At 39.9% G+C, this 19121-nt stretch overlaps 1 protein-coding gene across 9 annotated transcripts; it reads left to right on the top strand.

Moving 5' to 3' along the window:
* Positions 1-414: 414 nt before the first annotated feature.
* LOC116928277 (hemicentin-1) lies at positions 415-16320 on the top strand. Of its 9 annotated transcripts, none has more exons than XM_032935345.2 (20): positions 415-755; positions 2011-2199; positions 5218-5435; positions 7636-7768; positions 8374-8627; positions 8714-8821; positions 8897-9181; positions 11152-11300; positions 11586-11763; positions 12955-13085; positions 13370-13529; positions 13589-13683; positions 13774-13866; positions 13956-14094; positions 14163-14459; positions 14985-15224; positions 15434-15489; positions 15555-15790; positions 15859-16074; positions 16150-16320. In XM_032935345.2, exons 3-19 carry the CDS (start codon positions 5351-5353, stop codon positions 15884-15886), a joined length of 2667 nt encoding a protein of 888 aa, XP_032791236.2. In that variant the 5' UTR covers positions 415-755; positions 2011-2199; positions 5218-5350; the 3' UTR covers positions 15887-16074; positions 16150-16320. The 9 variants fall into 9 exon arrangements, with proteins under 9 accessions (XP_032791236.2, XP_045033730.1, XP_032791235.2 ...); XM_045177795.1 differs by having other exon boundaries at positions 5215-5435; XM_032935344.2 differs by lacking the exon at positions 415-755 and adding an exon at positions 875-1163 and having other exon boundaries at positions 5215-5435.
* The last annotated feature ends 2801 nt before the right edge of the window (positions 16321-19121 follow it).

Below are 19121 nucleotides of genomic sequence, written 5' to 3'. Positions count from 1 at the left end.
TCTAAGTCGCTGTTTGTTTGTTATTCACTGCGTGTCGAGACTCCCTAGTAAAGAAGACGGAAATTCATCAAAGACGAATTAGCACTTAAATATCAGTACCAGAGTCATGGACCCACTAGGGGTCTGTGACTGTCAATTCTGTCAGTACTATTTGCTACTCTACAGTGTAGCATAAAAGTTAAATTAAATATAAATGTAGTTGTGCACAGAGCACAGGACACAGCAAAAGCATCCTGGACGCTGGAGCAGAGTCATAAAATAATACGATGAATTGTATATTGCGAAATTTTGTAATCTATCAGTACCATGTCAGTACTATGACTGCACTCTGGCTGGAGCTGGCTGGAGCAAGAATTCCATGTTTCCATCCATGATCCATCGTAATTACTAGATGAAAGTTGTGAGCTGTCAACGCCGCATCACCCATTTCCATACGTTTTTATTCTGAAACCAGACCTTCGAAAAACTGATGAGACAATGGATATGAGTCCATCGCATTAATTATTCTCCATTGTTACGTTGTTGTTATCACCGTGTAGTCGACACTAACTTTATTTTAGAAGTGGAATATTCGATATCGTTGTGTTACAAACATGATATAGTGAACTGAGATGACATGGATGCCAGCCATTCGGTCCAGTCATTCCAGTCGGAGCTTCATGATAGTTTGACCCTGTAGCATCAACCGAGGGGCTGTTGAATTCGTCAACTAGTTAACCGGTTCACGTGATTTTCTTTCGTCGATTGGGTCATCGGTAAGTATCCGATCCTTCACAGATCTAACTATCTAAAGAAAAACCATTGTGCCTCGACCAAACGGTGCCATGACAAGGTCAGCTTAAAAACGAAACCATGCAAACATGCAACAAAACATGGAAGCCAAAGTTAGAAATAATAAGATAGCTAAAAAAAAATGGAAAGGGGAATTTTTGTACTGTGAAATTGTGCCTGGAAAGGGAAGGCAAAAACAAACAAAAGAAAAGCGACAAGACAAAGTCCTAGAGAATAAAACACCGTGAGAGCAGAACAGTGGGCGTTAATAGCTTTCGTATTACCATACCAGTTGTAGTAATATGTGTGCCAACAGCTTTTCTCGCCAAACAAGCTTACAAACTTGGTATGATTTCAGTGTAGTGTCCGCGGGAAGCCCAAAACAAATCTCAGTAAATATACCAGTAATTGACGTGTGGTTGAATTTGTAGTATGTATTTTAGACTGAGTTTTAGTAACTGAATGTAGAAAAATGTAATGAAGAAGAAACCTTGGAGGAGGCAGAGAGTTAAAACTGTATGCTTTACTTTATCCTGCTCTCTAGTAATTTGTGGAAGAGCCAAGTAAGTTTCGAATTACCAATCCTTTGTCTTTTGTTATTAACATGTGAGGGTTGGTGTGGTACATGCAAAAAAAAAAAAAATTGCAAATATTCTGCTGGGCTTAGTTCAATATGTTTCTTTGTAGAGAAATGTGGAAATGTGCTTGAATAGTAAAGGATTTATCTGATCCGATTTGCAATTTAAAACTGCCATTAGGGCGAATTTGCTATTCATTCCGATTCCCAAATGCTCGACATTGATCTAGTTTTTGTATTCAAAATTGTACTGCATCCATGAATGCTATACTTTAGTTGGCTTTAAATCTTTCTACTCATCGACCGAAACTACTCAAAACTAGCATCAACCGTAATAAAACAAAAATACTAGTTCAAGTTCCCCGTCCCCTATCCAATATTTGAATGCACGCCCAACAGAAAACTAGCAAAGAGTTGGTTGAGTACCCAAACCATTGTGTTCTACGATGCTATAATATATATATATATATCTTTATTTTGATCTTGATATACGTTTGGCAGATTCCCCATTATTTTTGTTTACTACTATGTGGCACTTGAGAAAGAAGTCCTAAAAGATAAGCAGCTACACAAGGGATACGTAGACTTAGTCGTATGTTGGTTTGTTGTCGATAAATGCAAAGTGAGTGATAAAGTGCTTTGTGATTCCAACTACGCGATAGGTTATCGTCAAAGGAGACAGGCTCGGCAATGCTGCGGTACCAGGACTGGCAGCAATTGACATTCCGTTTCACAACCGACTCCCGAAGTTCATCTCCTCTCTGAAGAACTCAACGCTTTCATCAACATCTTCGTCGCAATCACCATCTAACCCAACTACTGTACTAGGAGCATCAGCCCCATCATCCAAAGTAACAAACATTTATGTAACATTCCGAAACAAAACCTTAGCATAGGATGCATACCACCAATTGTTTCAATCCGATATAATTGGTAGAACAGAACTATCTAGTTCTGTTCACCTTTGTGATCAAAACTGTAACACCCCATACTATGACGACATCCATTTCTTTAATAAGCTTTTCACATGGGAAAACACGAGAGACGATCTACTTGGGTGTCATATTGCAAGGACCGATTTTACTTTTGATCAAGACGTACGGTAACACAATAACAGATTGCCCTATTATGCAGAACTAACAATGAGGTAGTGTATATATCCATCCTTTAACAGACACGGCAACAAAGACAGGATCAAACGAAAAATAAGAAGATCGCTTTCTTTATATGTATAGCGGGATGAAGTGAACTGCGTGTCCCGAAACTCCAGCTGCGCACCGGATACGTATACAGTCCATAAATCTATAGCAGCTTGCGTCGCCTCGGGTGTGTAGAGCATAAAGACTAGACACCGGATTTATGTAGCCGAATGCCTGTATCCTCGCTGTTGTGCACAGTGACAGAGAAATAGGGACCATATAGAGCAAAGAAAGAATTAGAGCAGACCAGTCGGTCGTCAGCCGTCACGTCGTGCAGCTCTGTTAGACATTTACATACGTCCCTGCATTCGATGTGCGGTGTACTATTTCTTCGTTCGGTACGTTAGACACTTTTACTTGCTCTGAAAAATTAACGGCATCTATTCCGTCTAATAGCGCAAGTGCTTCTCATGTAGGAAGAAAGTTAATCTAACTTCGCTTTAAAAAAGAAGGGAAATAACGACATCGCCAGTAAAGAGGTTAGAAATTATGTTATATGGTGGTTCCAGATTGTCGGGTTTCCGTTCAAGAAGTTCCACTTCTTTGACTGACGCCAATCTGTAATTGATCCATTTATTTCGAGTTCAATAGGCAATGGCTGCAATCCTTTTTTTTTTTAAGTTGCCACTGAACTCGAGCAACAACCCTTTTCGTCATGAATGCAGTTATGATAGTTTCAATTTCAGAAGTTAGTTTCCACGTGAGTTACGGTCTTCAAACACCTGCCTATAACAGCACAGAACAATAACAGACGAATTTTTTTTTCATTGAAAAATAGAAATCGATTGTCGCTAGTATTTCCAACTTTAGAGAGGAAGGTTTTTCCCTTGTGTAGAACAGTAACTAAAGTAGATATATAGCGTACGTTGGGCCGTTGACTGTTGTCGCACCATTATTGCTGTCGTGTTTATGAACGTCAAGAGCGCCTCCGAGGCACGTTGCTGCGCTTTATTATTTTCAACACCAGTAATACAATAATCCTAGTCTGTCTGTCCGATGGCTGCAGCCATAGTCTACAACAACGACGTACGGTACTCTTGGGAAGCGGTGCGTGCGGGATTGTAATGCATTGGAACCTGACGAAGTGAAATTCAAATCGTGGGAGGGTCCGTTCTTTGTCTCCATCGAAGATTATTTTTACTGATTGAAATAGTCTTTTTTTTTTGTACCTGGGTGTAAACGTGGTGTCCAATGGGTTAATTATTTTGCGCTCGCCAATTTTCTGTAGTAGATCAGTTAGACAGTCGCACACTCGTCAACTTATTCTGCCATCTCTTTCTGAATGAGGGGATCTCGTGACGATCCAATTGATTGGTATGCAAGTCGAAAGTTATTGGTCTTTGGTGTTTTTAGTATTCTGCACTTTGTTCACTTCGATTCTTTGCCGGTGTTTGGTGATTTTGCAAAGATTGGCAAACGTTTAAAACAATGATTAAGAACGATAATGAAAACTGTATCCTAATTTTAAAAACGTAGGAAACTGTTGATTCGCCAACTCTTTGATGCAAATGCTAACCATCTTCGACCTTCTTCTTCATTCCTCCTTTTTGCGTTTTAGCCAAAGCCATTTTTGAAAATATTTATAAATGTAAAAAAAACTGATCTTTTAAGATCCAGCTGTCCATCCTAAAGTATAGACGTGCAAATTTCACCGTTCGTATAGATTGTGTGTCGTGGAACTATATATGCTACTGATGCTGGACATCTTCATTGCAGAGACGAAAAGTGATAGGGCGTTCTCCTGAAATTTCTCTAACTCGTCTCCCGACATCAATTTCATTATCCCAATTAATAGCTAAACACGTTAGGCAAAAGACTACTTAACATTCTCTTTTTCCTTACCTGTCTGTCGTTAAACGAAGACAAAGAGGTGGTTTTTCGGTCCTACTTGAGCACCGTTTAGACATGTCATTAGCATCTCAAGTAAATGTTTTCCAAAAGTAAAAAAAAAAAAAAAAGATAGCAGCTTTATCTACTTAAATATGCAAGCAAAACATGGGGCATGACATCTACTACGTATGAATGTAGGACAACTGCAACGTTGATCCTCGTCAGCGATATTTCGATCCTTCACCTTGTCGTTTTCGAGTGGAAAATAGCGTGATTAATATTCTGTTTCTGATTACGACTGTGCACGGCTAAAAGGAAGAAGAACATCGGAACCCGGAGCGAACTGAAAGGTAACTGCCAAACAACAAAGATATAGACAGTAATAGAGAATTGAATGACACGGCGAACATAGTCTTATAACATGATGATATTTCGTGTCCAAGTTGCTGGGAATGTCGCCTTCGTATTCTGATAAGCCGGGCATTGGCAAGCCCCGACTTTACGTCAAAGTGGAACTGGTTGACTTCGCGATTAGTGGATGGGCTCGAATATTGATTGACTCGTCTTTCAATAAGAGATAGGGTTGCTAGTAGTTCACCGTTGTTTGGGACCCAAACGAAGATCGTGACCGAGAAAATTACGATATTTTGAGTACAGTTGGGTACAATCGTGCACCTTCAGTCTTTTCGAACATTGTAGTTGACATTGGAATGTTGAAGACATTCTTTGCGGATCATCGTTTAAATGATTTGTTATTCGTATACAGGCACCAATTGGGAAACAAATGAATTAGCCCACTAACTAAACTTTCGTTTTCTGTTTCTTGTTTTTTTAAAGCAGGTTTCGACTTTGGTATACCACACACTGCTCATCCTTGTCCATCGCTATCAGCTTATCGGTCAGCCACTTCAATAACTGCTGCTGGTGCAATTCTAGAGACATTGCCGTCCACAGCAATCAAGCGACATCCACGATGATGGATCGACATGAATCAAGAGCACTTCTGGCCCAGCTTGTCATAGTCCTTCTAGTAGCTGTTCTCGCCGCCGAGGATGAACGTAAGTCCTTTTTTATTTTATGCCCACCGTGTTTTGTCTTTTGTTACACCGATGGATCGCGATTATCCAGCAAATCTTCCGAACGCGGAAACTTTTATTCACAGCTGAATGATGCTCTTGATTTTTGATGAGCATGGCAGTGATACTGATTCAGCTGAGATTTCAGTTTTTTTATCTAGGCCTATTGTAGTAGTCTCTTTTTTGCTATAGTCTCAGCTATTTTACGCTTAATGATATCGCTGGCTCTTGATTAACAGCTGCCGGCCCATTTTAAGAATTAGTTGTTGTACATTTTTCCGTTCTTGACATATAATAAGTTGGATACGATCCGTCCATATAGTCGTTACGACTGAAAAAGAAGAATGCGGATTTGGAAAAGGAGACGTTATACATGTATAATGATGCTCATTACTACAGAAAGCGTCTTTTGTTGTCCTCTCCGTCGGATTTCCGTGATATGTGCAAGGTACGTTTTTGAACCCAAGTTCGCTTAGGGCATTATGACTTTTGAAATCTTCTTCTGTCAGATAGCATTAAGAAAAACAAGTTTATACTGTAGAGATCAGAACGAAGACATGGTACAGGAAGTAGTAGCTTCTTAGAAATGATGAATTTTAAGGAGGATCTACGTAAATTTATAATGATTGTTTACCATAGCTAACTTGCAAATGGAGATGGGGACGCAAGCCAATTTTCAGTTAGTTAAAACTTTGCAATCTTGTGTTGATCACCACTCGAAGTGCCTTTCTAATTTGTTTTACTCTCTCACCTTTACCAAAGAGTAAGATCTGGTAAATTATGTTGTTAAACTCCTTTGCATACCCTAAGAGATTTTGAAGGTTCGCGAAGGTCCGATAAGTTATATGTGGCCATCACATTTCATTATAAAGAAACCCTTTTTATGGAAGAGTATGGCGTCATATATTTGAAAACTTGCTCAACAAGCATAACCTCAAAAGAAAATAACGACTGTCGTCTCTTTTAAATGCGCCGAGATCAATAGCACAGGTGCACTTACCTTTGGGTTTAGTCTTTCTACTTTTCCTTTGAATAAACGAGAAATCCCAGAAAGAAGGCCTGTAGTAGAGTCGTAAAATAAGTCAGCCGACGAGGCGAAGTTGGCCATGCAGAAGCCCAGGCAAAGGCACGTATCTTATGCCACTGCGTAATGGCATGATAAAACAGGGGAATATAACGATATCCTTTAAATAATTCGTCGATTTGAATTTGTGATTAAACTCTTCCTTTAATGCGGACACTCTAAGTATTCAAACGCTCCCCGGGAAAATTCTAGTGGTGCATTTTGTTAAGTTTGCTGAAATGATAGTTGGGGCGTGATATATGTGCACGAGGATTGCAAATAGTTTTGACATTTTTTCGATCTTCTTGTCGATTGGTTGTGAATGGATTGAGTAATTAAAATGGGGTTGGTATTTATAGAGATGCCATCGATACATTTTTTACCAAAATCGATACGTTTCTATTGCTAATTTGAAAATTCTCCTTGTGTAACGCGCACGGTTTGTTTCTCAACATAGTGGATGGATTCGAAACAGTTTCCTAGCATTGAGTAACTTCCTTATAATTATCACCCGCTGACATTCGCCCGCGTTTCACTACCCTTTGTTTTTCTAATTATAGTCTTTTTATTCCTTCTTTATAAGCTTACTTGAAAGGTTGTGCGATATTTTATTAAATGCATAATGGAAACTTTGGCATAATGTAGGCCTTGACACCCATTGAATAGGATGGTGCATTATAATGAATACTAATGCTCAAATACGCTATATATGAAGTTTTTCACACATTGTAAAACAATTTGACTGTCGGTTTCAAGAAAATCGATATGGCGCAAGCTATTGAGGGTGAAAAGAGTCATAGGGTCTAATCCATTTCAATCGAAACGACGCAGGCATTGCGCCGTTTTCCGGGGAATGACCGAATTTCGAGGTTGGGCACTTTGCCTCGATATACCGAAACGCTCAGTACGGAACGGATGCAAATTTTCAGATATTATTTAAAAGAATGGCCTTTTCTGTTTTATGTTTTGGGCTAGGAAAGCCAGACAACATCACGGTTCTTGGTTGGTGCAGTTTTCTAGAAGTAAAGACAATATTTGCTGATTGGGCGTAATTTATTTCTCTGTTTTCTAGTGTACACATTGAAGTGTTAATGCATTTGCATTATTTTCATTATGCAGCAATCAAATTAGAGACGGTGACGGTCCTTAGAGGGAGAACTGCCGTACTGCCGTGTGACATTACACCACCGACGCTCGACTCGCTCTATCTCGTTCTCTGGTACAAGAACGACTCGGACTTTCCCATTTATAAGTAAGGCAACTTATTATTATCTTAGTACGCCAAAACGCAGAACTTTAGTTTTTTCTGGCCTTGCAAATAATTTAATGGCTTTCTATCTCTAAACATTTATGCTAAAAGCGTTGCCATTAAACAACGTGCACAACAATAGCTAAGGGACTATCATTGTGTAGCCTTATACACACTGGCCACTTTCTTTGATATTGAAACTGAGAAAGTTAAAAGTTTATTCTGATTATAGAAGGAGCAATAGTAATGACCATAAACACATCATCGAACTCTACGTTTTCGTTTTACTTCATATGTATTCGATTTATTGGCCCTCGCAATACAGTAGCTCCGTAGAACTATCATGCATATCATACTAGATTTAGCAGTGCTCGGCATCACTTATGGTCATGGCATTCATAGATATTTTACTTCAATCAATTATTGTTCTTCTGTTGTGTCTTTGGTAGTAACAATCCTCTTTTGAACTCAAAATAACATGATGATTCATTTTTAACAGTGAATGTTGAGGGGATAGCAAAAAATAACAAATCGATTTTCAAAATGTCATGAAACAGACAGGTGAATCGTGTAAGTTCGATACTAATGGATTCTACTTCCTCACGTAGGTACGACGCTCGACGTTCCAGAGAAAATTATCGTCAGCAACAAACTCAGCATGACAGTCAGATGTTTTTGTTGCAGCAGCAACAGCAATACGGCCAACCGCCGTCCAAAAGCAGAATTCAGTTCCAGTTCGATAGTCACCCGGCTCTTTTGTTATTGAATAATGTGGTCGATCCAGATGAGGGCGTCTATCGTTGCAGAGTCGATTTTGGCCGATCACCAACGCGCAATGTTCTCGTCCAGCTCACCGTTGTTGGTAAAATATCGCATCCTTTTATTTATTGATTTCATCGTCTGTGTGAAAGAATTATGTTATTTTTTACTTTGTGTTCAAAATTATAGTTCCGCCGCAAAAGATCCGCATCATCGAAGACAATCGACAAGTCTCGTCTGTCATAGGCCCTTACGATGAAGGCGATCAGCTCTCACTGAACTGCATCGTCACCGGAGGTCTCATTCATTCCGTTTCTTAATTGTTTTCGCTAATTGATTGCGTTTGATGCGGATTACTTCTATGTAAAACAGGTCGACCACGTCCAGAGGTGACTTGGTGGCTGGGCGATAAATTGGTGGATTACACTTACATTTCTACGTCAGAAACTGTGGTTCAAAATGTCCTAGTGATTCCGAAATTAGAACGACGTCACTTGCACGCGATTTTACGATGCCAAGCGTCCAATTACTACTTCGTTCGCAACGAGACACTACCCTACGCCGTGCAGCCCTATTGGCATCAAAAACAACACTTGTCATCCCATCCATGGCAAAACCAACACACAATCATCTCCAATGTTCAACTCGACCTAAACTGTAAGTTGGTCCATACTTTGTCATGCAATGCAACATATGTCGAATAATTTAAGGGTGTGGCTGTCAGCTATGAAACTCTAATATTCAGCTAAAGTCAACTGGTTTACCTTTAGAGTATAGCCAAAGCCGTAGGGTAATAAGTTTCACTACCGTGCAGGTAAAATGTCAATTCCGACAACTCCCACATTGTAGTCGTTCGTCGATAGTAGCACGAGACCGAATTACGTTTTACAGCTATTTTAGTGATTAAATTTAGCTTCAAAATTGCGTTTGACTTTGCGAACGAAAATGCATTTACCTAAGACATCCCCTGTGAAGATTAAAGGTTTAGACTAGCACAACTTCCATTTCTTTATTATTAAAATTATAGTGGACCTTTTCGCCAATAGCCCGAACGAATTCAAGGACTCAATTTCGAGTGACGCTTTCCTAGTCCGTCGTCAAATGCATTGATGCTATTGGCATCCTTTTGCCCGGCACGATCTGCCTGCCTTTCCAGTTTAGCCTAGACTTTCATGTCTTCTTTTGTACTCTGCTTGTTCCCTTAAAGTATCAAAATGTAGAGCTATAGGAGAAGAAAAAACGAGACACTGGCTCATTTGATTCAATTCGAGAAGGACACAAAAGAAAACGATCCTAAAATCCCCGTTTTTGCAGCGTCTGCGATATAGTAGTACGTCAACAGCGAGATAAAGACACAAAACAATGAAAATCTCTTATTAGATTTGAATTTTGTTTTTACTTGGAAACGCCGAGACAAGAGGGAACTATAGACTTGCCGAAAAAGTTAGATAAAAATTTGCCATTATTGTAAGCAGGAGCTCTTGTGCTAGGTTTTTGTTCTGAAATCTACTCCTGGAACAACATTATTCTTTACTCGTTTATCGGACAAACTTTCGTCTATCCAAATGAAAATCAGAAGCCGAGAGAAAGAGCAGCTGCTGTCCATTTGAGCTTCTGTGATATGATCAAACAAAACTTGGACACACAGACAATCCAAGAAAGGAATATAACGAAAAGAAACTGTAACAGTAGATGATTTCCGTTGCCATGGAAGTAGGCTAGTTCAAAAGCTAATATGGCGCTGGAACATAGTAGTTCTTTATAAAACTCACTTTCATACAGACTCTGAAGCTTCTGTTATTAGTGCAACAGTCGCCCACACTCGATACGCTCAAGGGCCACTAAAACTGCAATAGAAAATTTTTGGTGGCCAGTAGCTTTAAATGACCATCAAAGGAAAGAATGCCATTCCGGAGTGACGCAAACATTTTCGACAATAAAAGTTTTATTTGTGTCGTAAAAGCGCAGACAGTTCCAAAAATACAAAACAAAACAGAGGGGGCTAAACTCTTTTCACCTAATAGGTGCCAACGCTTTTAAACGTTAGACGAACGGCAGACGGTAATCTTTTCATCTCAGAATAGACTGTTGACGTTTTGGGGATAGTTTTATAGCCGAGAACAGTTAAACAACAAAAGGAGCCACACTCACAAAAAAAAAAACCCTCAAGTTTAGTTCTCGACGGAGCCTTTTTGTTGGATGTTTTGACTTTGATGATTCAAGGCACGGCGAAAGAACGACGGCTTTTATCTAGCGGTGCAGCAGCACGTTGGCAGTCTCATTTTAGAAAATAGAACTCAAGTCCAAGCTTAGAAGCTTTTTATTTTATTTATTTCCCGCGTTTCGTATCTGTCACGTTAGGCAAATCCAATGCTTTAACGTTGCAAGACGTGTGATGTGCATTTCTTTTTCTCTGAACTTCAACGAAATGGTGTGAAGGAATACTTGAAAATCCTGCTACGTTTAAAGAATAAATGAAACGGTTTTGTTAACTTTAAAATGCCCAGTTTTATTGGTGGATCAAAGTGGGCATTGAAGGAATACCCTGTATGAAGCAATATATGATCTTTAATTCAACAGCCATCAAAATGATTTCGAATTACCTTTTTTTTTTTTCTCCTTTACAGTGCGGCCGTTGTGGGTGTTGATCACCGGTGCGGAAAAGCCGCTGTCTGCTGGCAAATCCTACACGTTCGAGTGTGTCACTGGAGGATCCCGTCCTTCCGTCAATCTTCGTTGGTATCTTCATTCCGTTCAGCAGCCAGCGAAAGAACGGGTAATTCCTAAACAGTTCCACTGAGTATTAGGACTCGTTTAGTTTTTTGCACGCAACGATGCACAAATGCATTAAAGATAATTAGACGAATCGCCATGGGATTACAAAAGTAATCGGCTTGTATGTTATCCACCTAAAATCCTTTGAATCGCTCATTCAGCCAAAATGTAAAATGCTTGCTCGAATGTCAGTTTGATGGTTAGACGCTAGTATGACGTCATTTACCACCGTGATAGAAAAAAATTGACGTTTCTCTCTTTTGTCGTGACGCATGCGGATGTATAGGTAACAATGGATGGAAGCAACACGACTAGCATCTTGAAACTGATTCCAACGGCTCAAGATCACGATGCCGAATTGATTTGTTCCGCCGTCAATCCGCTTTTGGTCGCTGGCAATGGCAGTTTCGGCATTAACGCGTCCGTTTCATCCATCGAAACTCATCGTAAACTCACCGTTCACTGTAAGAAAATCCTCCTCTTTTTCTTCTATATAGTCTCACGATGTTCAATTTAAATCTGGAAAGGCGATTATGCGTATTTTTTATTGAAGAATAAGTACCACATAATCCCACCTGCAATTGAATTTTGCCTGACATTTCTACGAGAAAAATAAGGAAATAGCACGGGGAATACGATAATCGATGTCGGCACATTATCGATCGATAGATACAAGACTGATTGCTCCTGTCGAATCATTTAGTTTTTGAAACTGTTTTACATCAATAAAGAATAAGGACGAACTGGGCAGTTCGATGTCGCTGAGCTACATGGAAAGGTCGGGGTGTGCTCAAGTGAAACACTCAGTCACGACACACAAATTCGGTGGGGTGACATCTGATAACAACAAGCGACGTGCTTATTCCCCCGTCTATATTTTTTAGGGGGTGGGAGAGGGCGTTGATTGCATAAGATAACTTTTTCGTTCACGTCATTCTTTTTGTTTTCTATGGACAGAGTCGTGATGATTTGCCACGTAATTGGTACACCGTTTGAACAAATAGCGTACCCTCTCCCCTCTATTTCGCGGAAATTGGACTTGTTTTGACTTGTTCTTAAATACTAGAAGAAGGGGGATCTTTTCAGAGAAACAAAAGACCCGAAAAAAAGACGCCCCTCCCTCCTACCTGGTCTCTGTTGATTTTGTTTTCCTTTTAAGTTTTAAAGATTGAAACTGGTATACGTGTTTGTGGCGACAAGCGGGAAGGATCAGTCTCGCCATGTGTCTAAAATGGGTTTGGAGGTGAACGTTTGCGTGAGAACGTGGCAGTTCAATTACTACACGTTTCGACAGATTCCGTGAATAATCTTGATATCTTTTTCTCCTTCAATTGGTATTTGTAATATAACAAAATTCTTGTTAGACCCGTGCTCCCTCATGTTGGTGATTTAGTCGCTATTTGTCTGAGCCTCGACGCGTGTAATGCGCGTGTGATTGGCCCGACAGCCATCACGCTTCGTCACCTCATCACCTTTCTGAGGCCGCCTTCCCTGTTTAACCGTACCACCACGAGCACTTATGGCATTTTAATTAGAGAAATTGATTTTTAGTAGAATTTGAATGAAAAGGTTGAATTGAATAGTTTAATAGCTTATCTAGTTCCCAGAACAGTTTTCATGCGAATTATTGTTCTATGTTGTCGGTGTTGAAATAGATGCTCCGATAGCAGAACTCGAACTCGGACGCAACCTGAAACCGGATTCTATTGTGGAAGGCAACGATATCTACTTTGAGTGCCGCATCAAATCCAATCCTCCCCCTCACCGTTTCGTTTGGACTCACGAGGTGATTAAAAAATGAACGAAAAGATTTTCTTTTGTGTGCCTTCACCCGTGATTGTGATGTACCAAAAGAATGCCAATCACATCGGTCACGAGAGTCGATCTCAAAGTTCAAGATCAAAGGTCAATCTCTCCTTTGTTAAAACAATGCCTGTTTTATACCTCAAGTTTTGACTGTGTTTTTAATGGTTACCTCCTTTGGAACAGTGAACTTTTGTCCTAAATTCGCATGACAGTATCCTTCTACGATTCCGACGATGATTCTAATGAATTCCGAAAACAAACTAGGGTAATAATATAAAAGAAAATGCATCAGCTGGAGTTATCATCACAGAACAAAGTTTGGTTATTCGACGAGTTTCTCGATCCCATTCCGGTCGCTATTCTTGCGGTGCTGTCAATACGGAAGGTACTGGAATCAGCAACATCGTGCATCTCCTAGTCATGTGTAAGATTGCCAATTATGAATATTTGTACAAATTGACATTCTTCTTTTTTCGAGTCCAGTTTTGCCAGTTTGCCATCCTGGTCAGAAAATATTGTATGGAGTGGTTAAACAAGAGGCGGTCGTCGTACATTGTCAAACTGACGCCATTCCACCGGTATAATTAATTCCCATTTTTTTTTCCCCAAAGAAATCAATCCAAATTATACTATCAGAATGAAATTTGAACATTCAATTTGAATAATAGGCGTTTTCCTATCGATGGTCTTTCAACACCTCGTCGACAGACGTCAATGACTTACAGGAGAACCAAATGTTTCAAACCACCGCCCCCAATGACGTAAGTGAATTCAAAACTAGTTGGTTTCTTAGGTAGTTTGATTGCCGATTTTTTCAAAATGTTTACACATCTCAAATTAACGATGACAGGAAGGCACAGACACAGGAAGTACTAGCGTCCTTTCATACTCACCGCAATCTGATCGAGATTACGGCAATCTCATATGCTGGGCGCGTAACGCAGTTGGTGAACAACGAGAGCCTTGCGTCTACCGCATTTTCGCTGGAGGTATTCCCTTTTTTTTGTTTCACGCGATAAATGTCAACAGCAATTATTAACATGTCGGCATACTGCAGTGCGTCCGGATCCACCGAGTAATTGCTCAGTATTAAATCAAACGGCCGATGCAGTCGAAGTGTGGTGCCGACCGGGATTTGATGGCGGTCATCCGCAATTGTTTCAATTCGAAATCTTTGATACGCAATCGGCCGTACTGCTTTACAATAAATCCGGAAGGTACCCACACTTGCGCGTTGGCAACCTGGAATCCGGCGTGAAATTGTTCATCCAAATATCGTCGTATAATCGACGTGGAAGATCAGCTCTCGTCCCGCTGGAGGCCTACACCATCAAAATCGCTGAGAAACAAACAGGTACGAAAAAGAGAAAGTAGCTCGTATTGATCCTGGTTTCCTTAACAACCTCCGTATGACCTTAAAAGCTTCTTACCTCGCCTGCGTGCATCCAGTAGTTTTGACTGGAATATCTGTTAAGTTTGATAGTCCAGTAAGTTGTGACTTGAGCAAGAAAACGCTCGAGAGTTTAACTTGTGCGCAGCATCTGACAAACTCCTGAAGATCCCTTTTATAACTGAACTTTCGCTCGCCGCCGCGTGATGTGAAACAGTTTGAAATAATTTAGGCGGATTGTGCTAAGTGCCTCGTGAGAAACAGAAAAGTTGTAAAGAGACAAGCCACTTTTATGGCTCTTGGGGTAAAAAGTGCTGAGACACTCAACTTGCCATCACCCAATCATGTGCAGGAACTTTCTTAGATTTCCCACGTGACGCTCAATGCTTATTATAACCCGCCTTCTTTTTTCTTAAGCCTTAACGTCTCTTTGCCTACTCATCAACAGTTCATTAGTTCTTAACAAGTTTTTTGTTTCTCCATTTTTAGTCATTATGGAGACGATGTACTGGGCTTCGATGATGGGCATCATTGGAGGCGTTTCGGCATCGATCCTAATTGTTTGCATCGTCGTCGCTGTGACCGTCAAGCTCCGCCGTCAAAACAATCACGCTCACGAAGAACGTAATCCCAATAAGATTGACAAGAGAGTAACGACGATGACTACCAGCGCCGACTATCATCAACACGAAGTTGACGATCCCGACATTATCATCAATAGTAATTCCGGTAAGTCTGACTTTCTTATCGTCAGCACGAAAAACTTTTTGGAAGACGACATTGACGTCTTTATATTCACACTCTCAAGAGTTTTTCTTGGGCCACTCATCAACTTTTCTATATACATCAATCCTTGCTTACTTAAAGTACTTTTGTAAGGAAAAACAGTTGGAATTGAATAGAGCAAAGTTAAAAAAAAATACACGATATTCTTCTAGTGCAGGAGCAGCGGCTGACGCATTACCAGGACGGCTCGTTGACGTTCACTCAGCAGGTACGTTACGCTATTGTTATAACAAGTTGATTTAAATTAAATGCTTTAATTTTTTTAATTAATAGAATGCAACAAAAACACGTGAAAACCGTTCAATCCAAAGAGATTATGGTAACCAACTGGACAAACCTGTCGATCGTGATTCGTTAAACGAGTCTGTCGTAGTGAGTCAGCATCGAAACAACGGATATCATCATCAATCGGCAAGGGGGACCATGGAAATGATCATCGTAAAATCGCCCCATCGGCCGAAGCAAAATGTGCGATTCGCAACTGTGGATGGCAGACACCAGTTTTCTTAGTAATTGTTTCTGCAAACGAAAAAAAAAAATCCAAAAAACGTGCTCATTATGTGGCATTTATCGTAAGCCAAACAGGAATCGATCAGCAGCTGTAGCCGTCGTGCATTAGGTATGGTTTCACATACCGAAACAGCTTTTATTCGGCTCCAATCACGGCCATGATCAACAGGATTCCGGTCGACGCGTGTTGATTGATTTGGTTTCGAATTGGAATTGTTCAAAGAACCATCAAAATCTGGTTATCATCGCTGGTTAAGCATTGATTCCAAAAACTTGGATCGAGGTTTGTAATCATTAAAAAAATTTGGCCATTTATAAATTAACATTTAACAAAGATTTATCTTTTTTTTTTGGACAGAATGGATCACTCAAGCCTTTAAATGTGGCCATCTGCGCTTGCCACTCTGTGAAAATCGAGCACCGGTACTATTTTCCAAATATTCAGGATCTTTTGATTCTTAACTATCTTTTGGTTGTGTCAACTATCTGTAAAAAAACAAACAAAGTGTATACAAACTATTAAGCTTGATTTGTTTGCGCATGAATCATTCTTGAAAGCGATCACCATTCTATTCCAGTAATCTCATTTGCTGAGGCTTTGATTCGTTTTTCTTCATTCACCTTCGCAGTTTCATTCTTTCCATCATGCAAATTTTTGAAACATCCTAAAAATGAATTGGAGTCAATCATAGGTTATGTATTCAAGCAACACATGTCAATCGGCCGTGTAGAAATGTCCTCGTACAGTATTTTATCAATTCAGGCGAATGACTGGCCGGCTGACGTATATGGACAGTCTGTGGTGGGACATCTGCCAATTACATCTAATTTTAGTTTGACCTTTATTATTATCGTCAACTATTCAAATTGAAACTGCGGAAGGAACATAATTAACTGTAAATGGCGTTTATCGTTTGGACGTGAAAACAGACATTAGCATTTTGATGGCCGTTCCCGTTGACACATAATTCACGTTGAACTGATGGCGGCTGCATTGGGAAACACCAACCAAAATGGATTATCTTTCCACGTGCTAGTTATATGGGTTTTTTTAACTTTGTTTCTTTGAAGTGTGCATTGTATTTGCATAAGGCATCATCACCCAAATGTTTCCACGACCTCATGCCTTTTTTTTTCTTTTTCACTAGGATCAGAGATTAGGGTGGATATCCAATATTCCGACAGCTGCGCATCTATGTCGTAGCATCCCCTTTTGTTTGCTTATCCAATAGAGTATGCTGTGACGATCAAAGTCTAAACTAATCTCCAGACTTTCGTACCCTGCAGCCAGTGTATACAGGGAACACAAAGTCATCTTTGTAAATAGCCTATTAAACATGTGCCACGCAACAAACTTTGCTATCCTTTATAGACTATATGTTTAATGTCGACGATATGTATACTACATATCGACCATACTGCCACATCTTCCGTCATTCGTGCGACACGTAGCAGGGCACACAGTCGATTATTTTCCACTAATTTTCTCCTTTGTTTTCTCTGGCTGCTTTTGTTATGGTTTGTCGTTAAAAAGAAAAGGAAACCGTGCAGTGGACCATTGTATGGACTATTGCGATGGTCGCCAATGGCTAACATAAAAGAATTTTTACTAGGTCCATTATGTATAGCGTCCTGTATATACGCTGATGAAACACAACCGTGGAACGGGTCAGATATTGATCGCAGTCCAAAATCATCCGTTCTTTTGTTATGTTGTTGTTACGATGTAGTCGACATTTTTTTCTTTTTGAGCCAGACTATAGTTCGATGCTGCTGTACATTGTCGTCTCTTTCGCCATTCACTTTGTGTACACGGATGGTAGGCAGCTGTTGGCCAACTGGGTTCGAAAAGGAAAAAATTCGTCGCCAACTCGTCGAGTTGCGTGATTTTCCTTTCGTCGATCAGGTCATTACATAAAAGCCTGTTCTATATAGACCTACTGACGTGAAAAAAAAAGAACCATTGTGTTTGGGCTAAACGGGGAACGACAGGAAGATCAGCATTCTCGTCGCGGCACACAAAGGGAAGCCTGTTCAAACAAAAACAAAACGCGGAATACAAACTTTAAAAAGAAAAGACGATGAAAAAGAAAATGGCTTTGCTATACGGAGTTCTCTCGTCGTAACACGAACGAAAAAAACAATAACACAAGTCACGAGTAATAAAAACCTATACGATAGAGCAAGAGGATATCGCGCTGGTGAACGTAAATAGCTTTCGTGTCACTCCATAAGCAAAAAAAAAAAAGAGTTTCTTTTTTTCTCTTCTTTTAGTTGATTCTTTTCGGTGAAAACAAGCGGTATATAGTTTATGTAGTAGCGTGCATGCAAAGAATCGTAAGAGCGACTGTTGAAGAAGTAGAGAATATAAATTTTTCTGGGTTTGGAGAGGCATCTAGTATACATTACTAATGACGCGTTAATTGGTCAGACATCTTAACGGGAGCATAGACATAATTAATGCTAAATAGTCCAAGAGAAACTCACCGGTCTTGCTGTTGCCGAATGGAACGTTAAGTTGGATGCTTCTAATTGTATCAAGTTAGTCGTTTTTGTCAATGCAATCAGACGTTCAAATACTTTGGCCGTTAGCGATCTTCTTTTGGATTTGCAACATGATCTGCCCGACTCTCCATGTGCAGTTTTAAGGTCTGTCGGTTTTCTTTCTAAAGTAAGAACTTTAGCTATTCTTAACAGCGATGAGATTACGAAAAGGTCACCTACCCTTTTTTTTTTAATTTGTTAGGAGGAAAAGAGCTGTGACGATGTATTATGCTCAGCTTTTTGCAATAGGATAACGCCCTCTTCTTTTCCATGTGCTGACGATGCTCGTAATGGCCAAAAATGTCCTCTAAGGACTCGAACAACAGTGGTGCAAAGCCAAACCAATCTTTAGTGCAATGCTGGCAAGAGTTCCATTATATCAGTACGTTTCAGCCAATTATTAATAGATAGAGGATCTTGTATCATGTCTCCTCCAAATTCTAGTGTAATTCAATTTTGATTCAAAGGTATGCAAACATGGCATTCATTCATTTCAAACTTTACTGGCAGAGCCTGAAGGAAGGCAAACTAAGCAGACGAAGTTTCGTGCGAAACGTTTGCCAGAGCTATTTTAGGAAAAACTCTTTAAAAAATATTAAAACAGTGAGTTAAATTCTAACGGCAAAGAAAACTCTGGCAGACCTAAATATATAGTCACGTTAGGTTTAATTTCAAAAACCTTGGCGATATATGCTATGCAAAATGCATGTTTAGGTGAACGTAGGCTACAGGCGTAATCTACAAAGCTCTTATCGGCCATGATGGCGGAAAGACTACACGTGTACG

This window comes from Daphnia magna, linkage group LG8 (assembly GCF_020631705.1).
Source record: "Daphnia magna isolate NIES linkage group LG8, ASM2063170v1.1, whole genome shotgun sequence".
NCBI classification, from domain to species: domain Eukaryota; kingdom Metazoa; phylum Arthropoda; class Branchiopoda; order Diplostraca; family Daphniidae; genus Daphnia; species Daphnia magna.
This window is presented reverse-complemented; position numbering and strand designations above follow the sequence as displayed.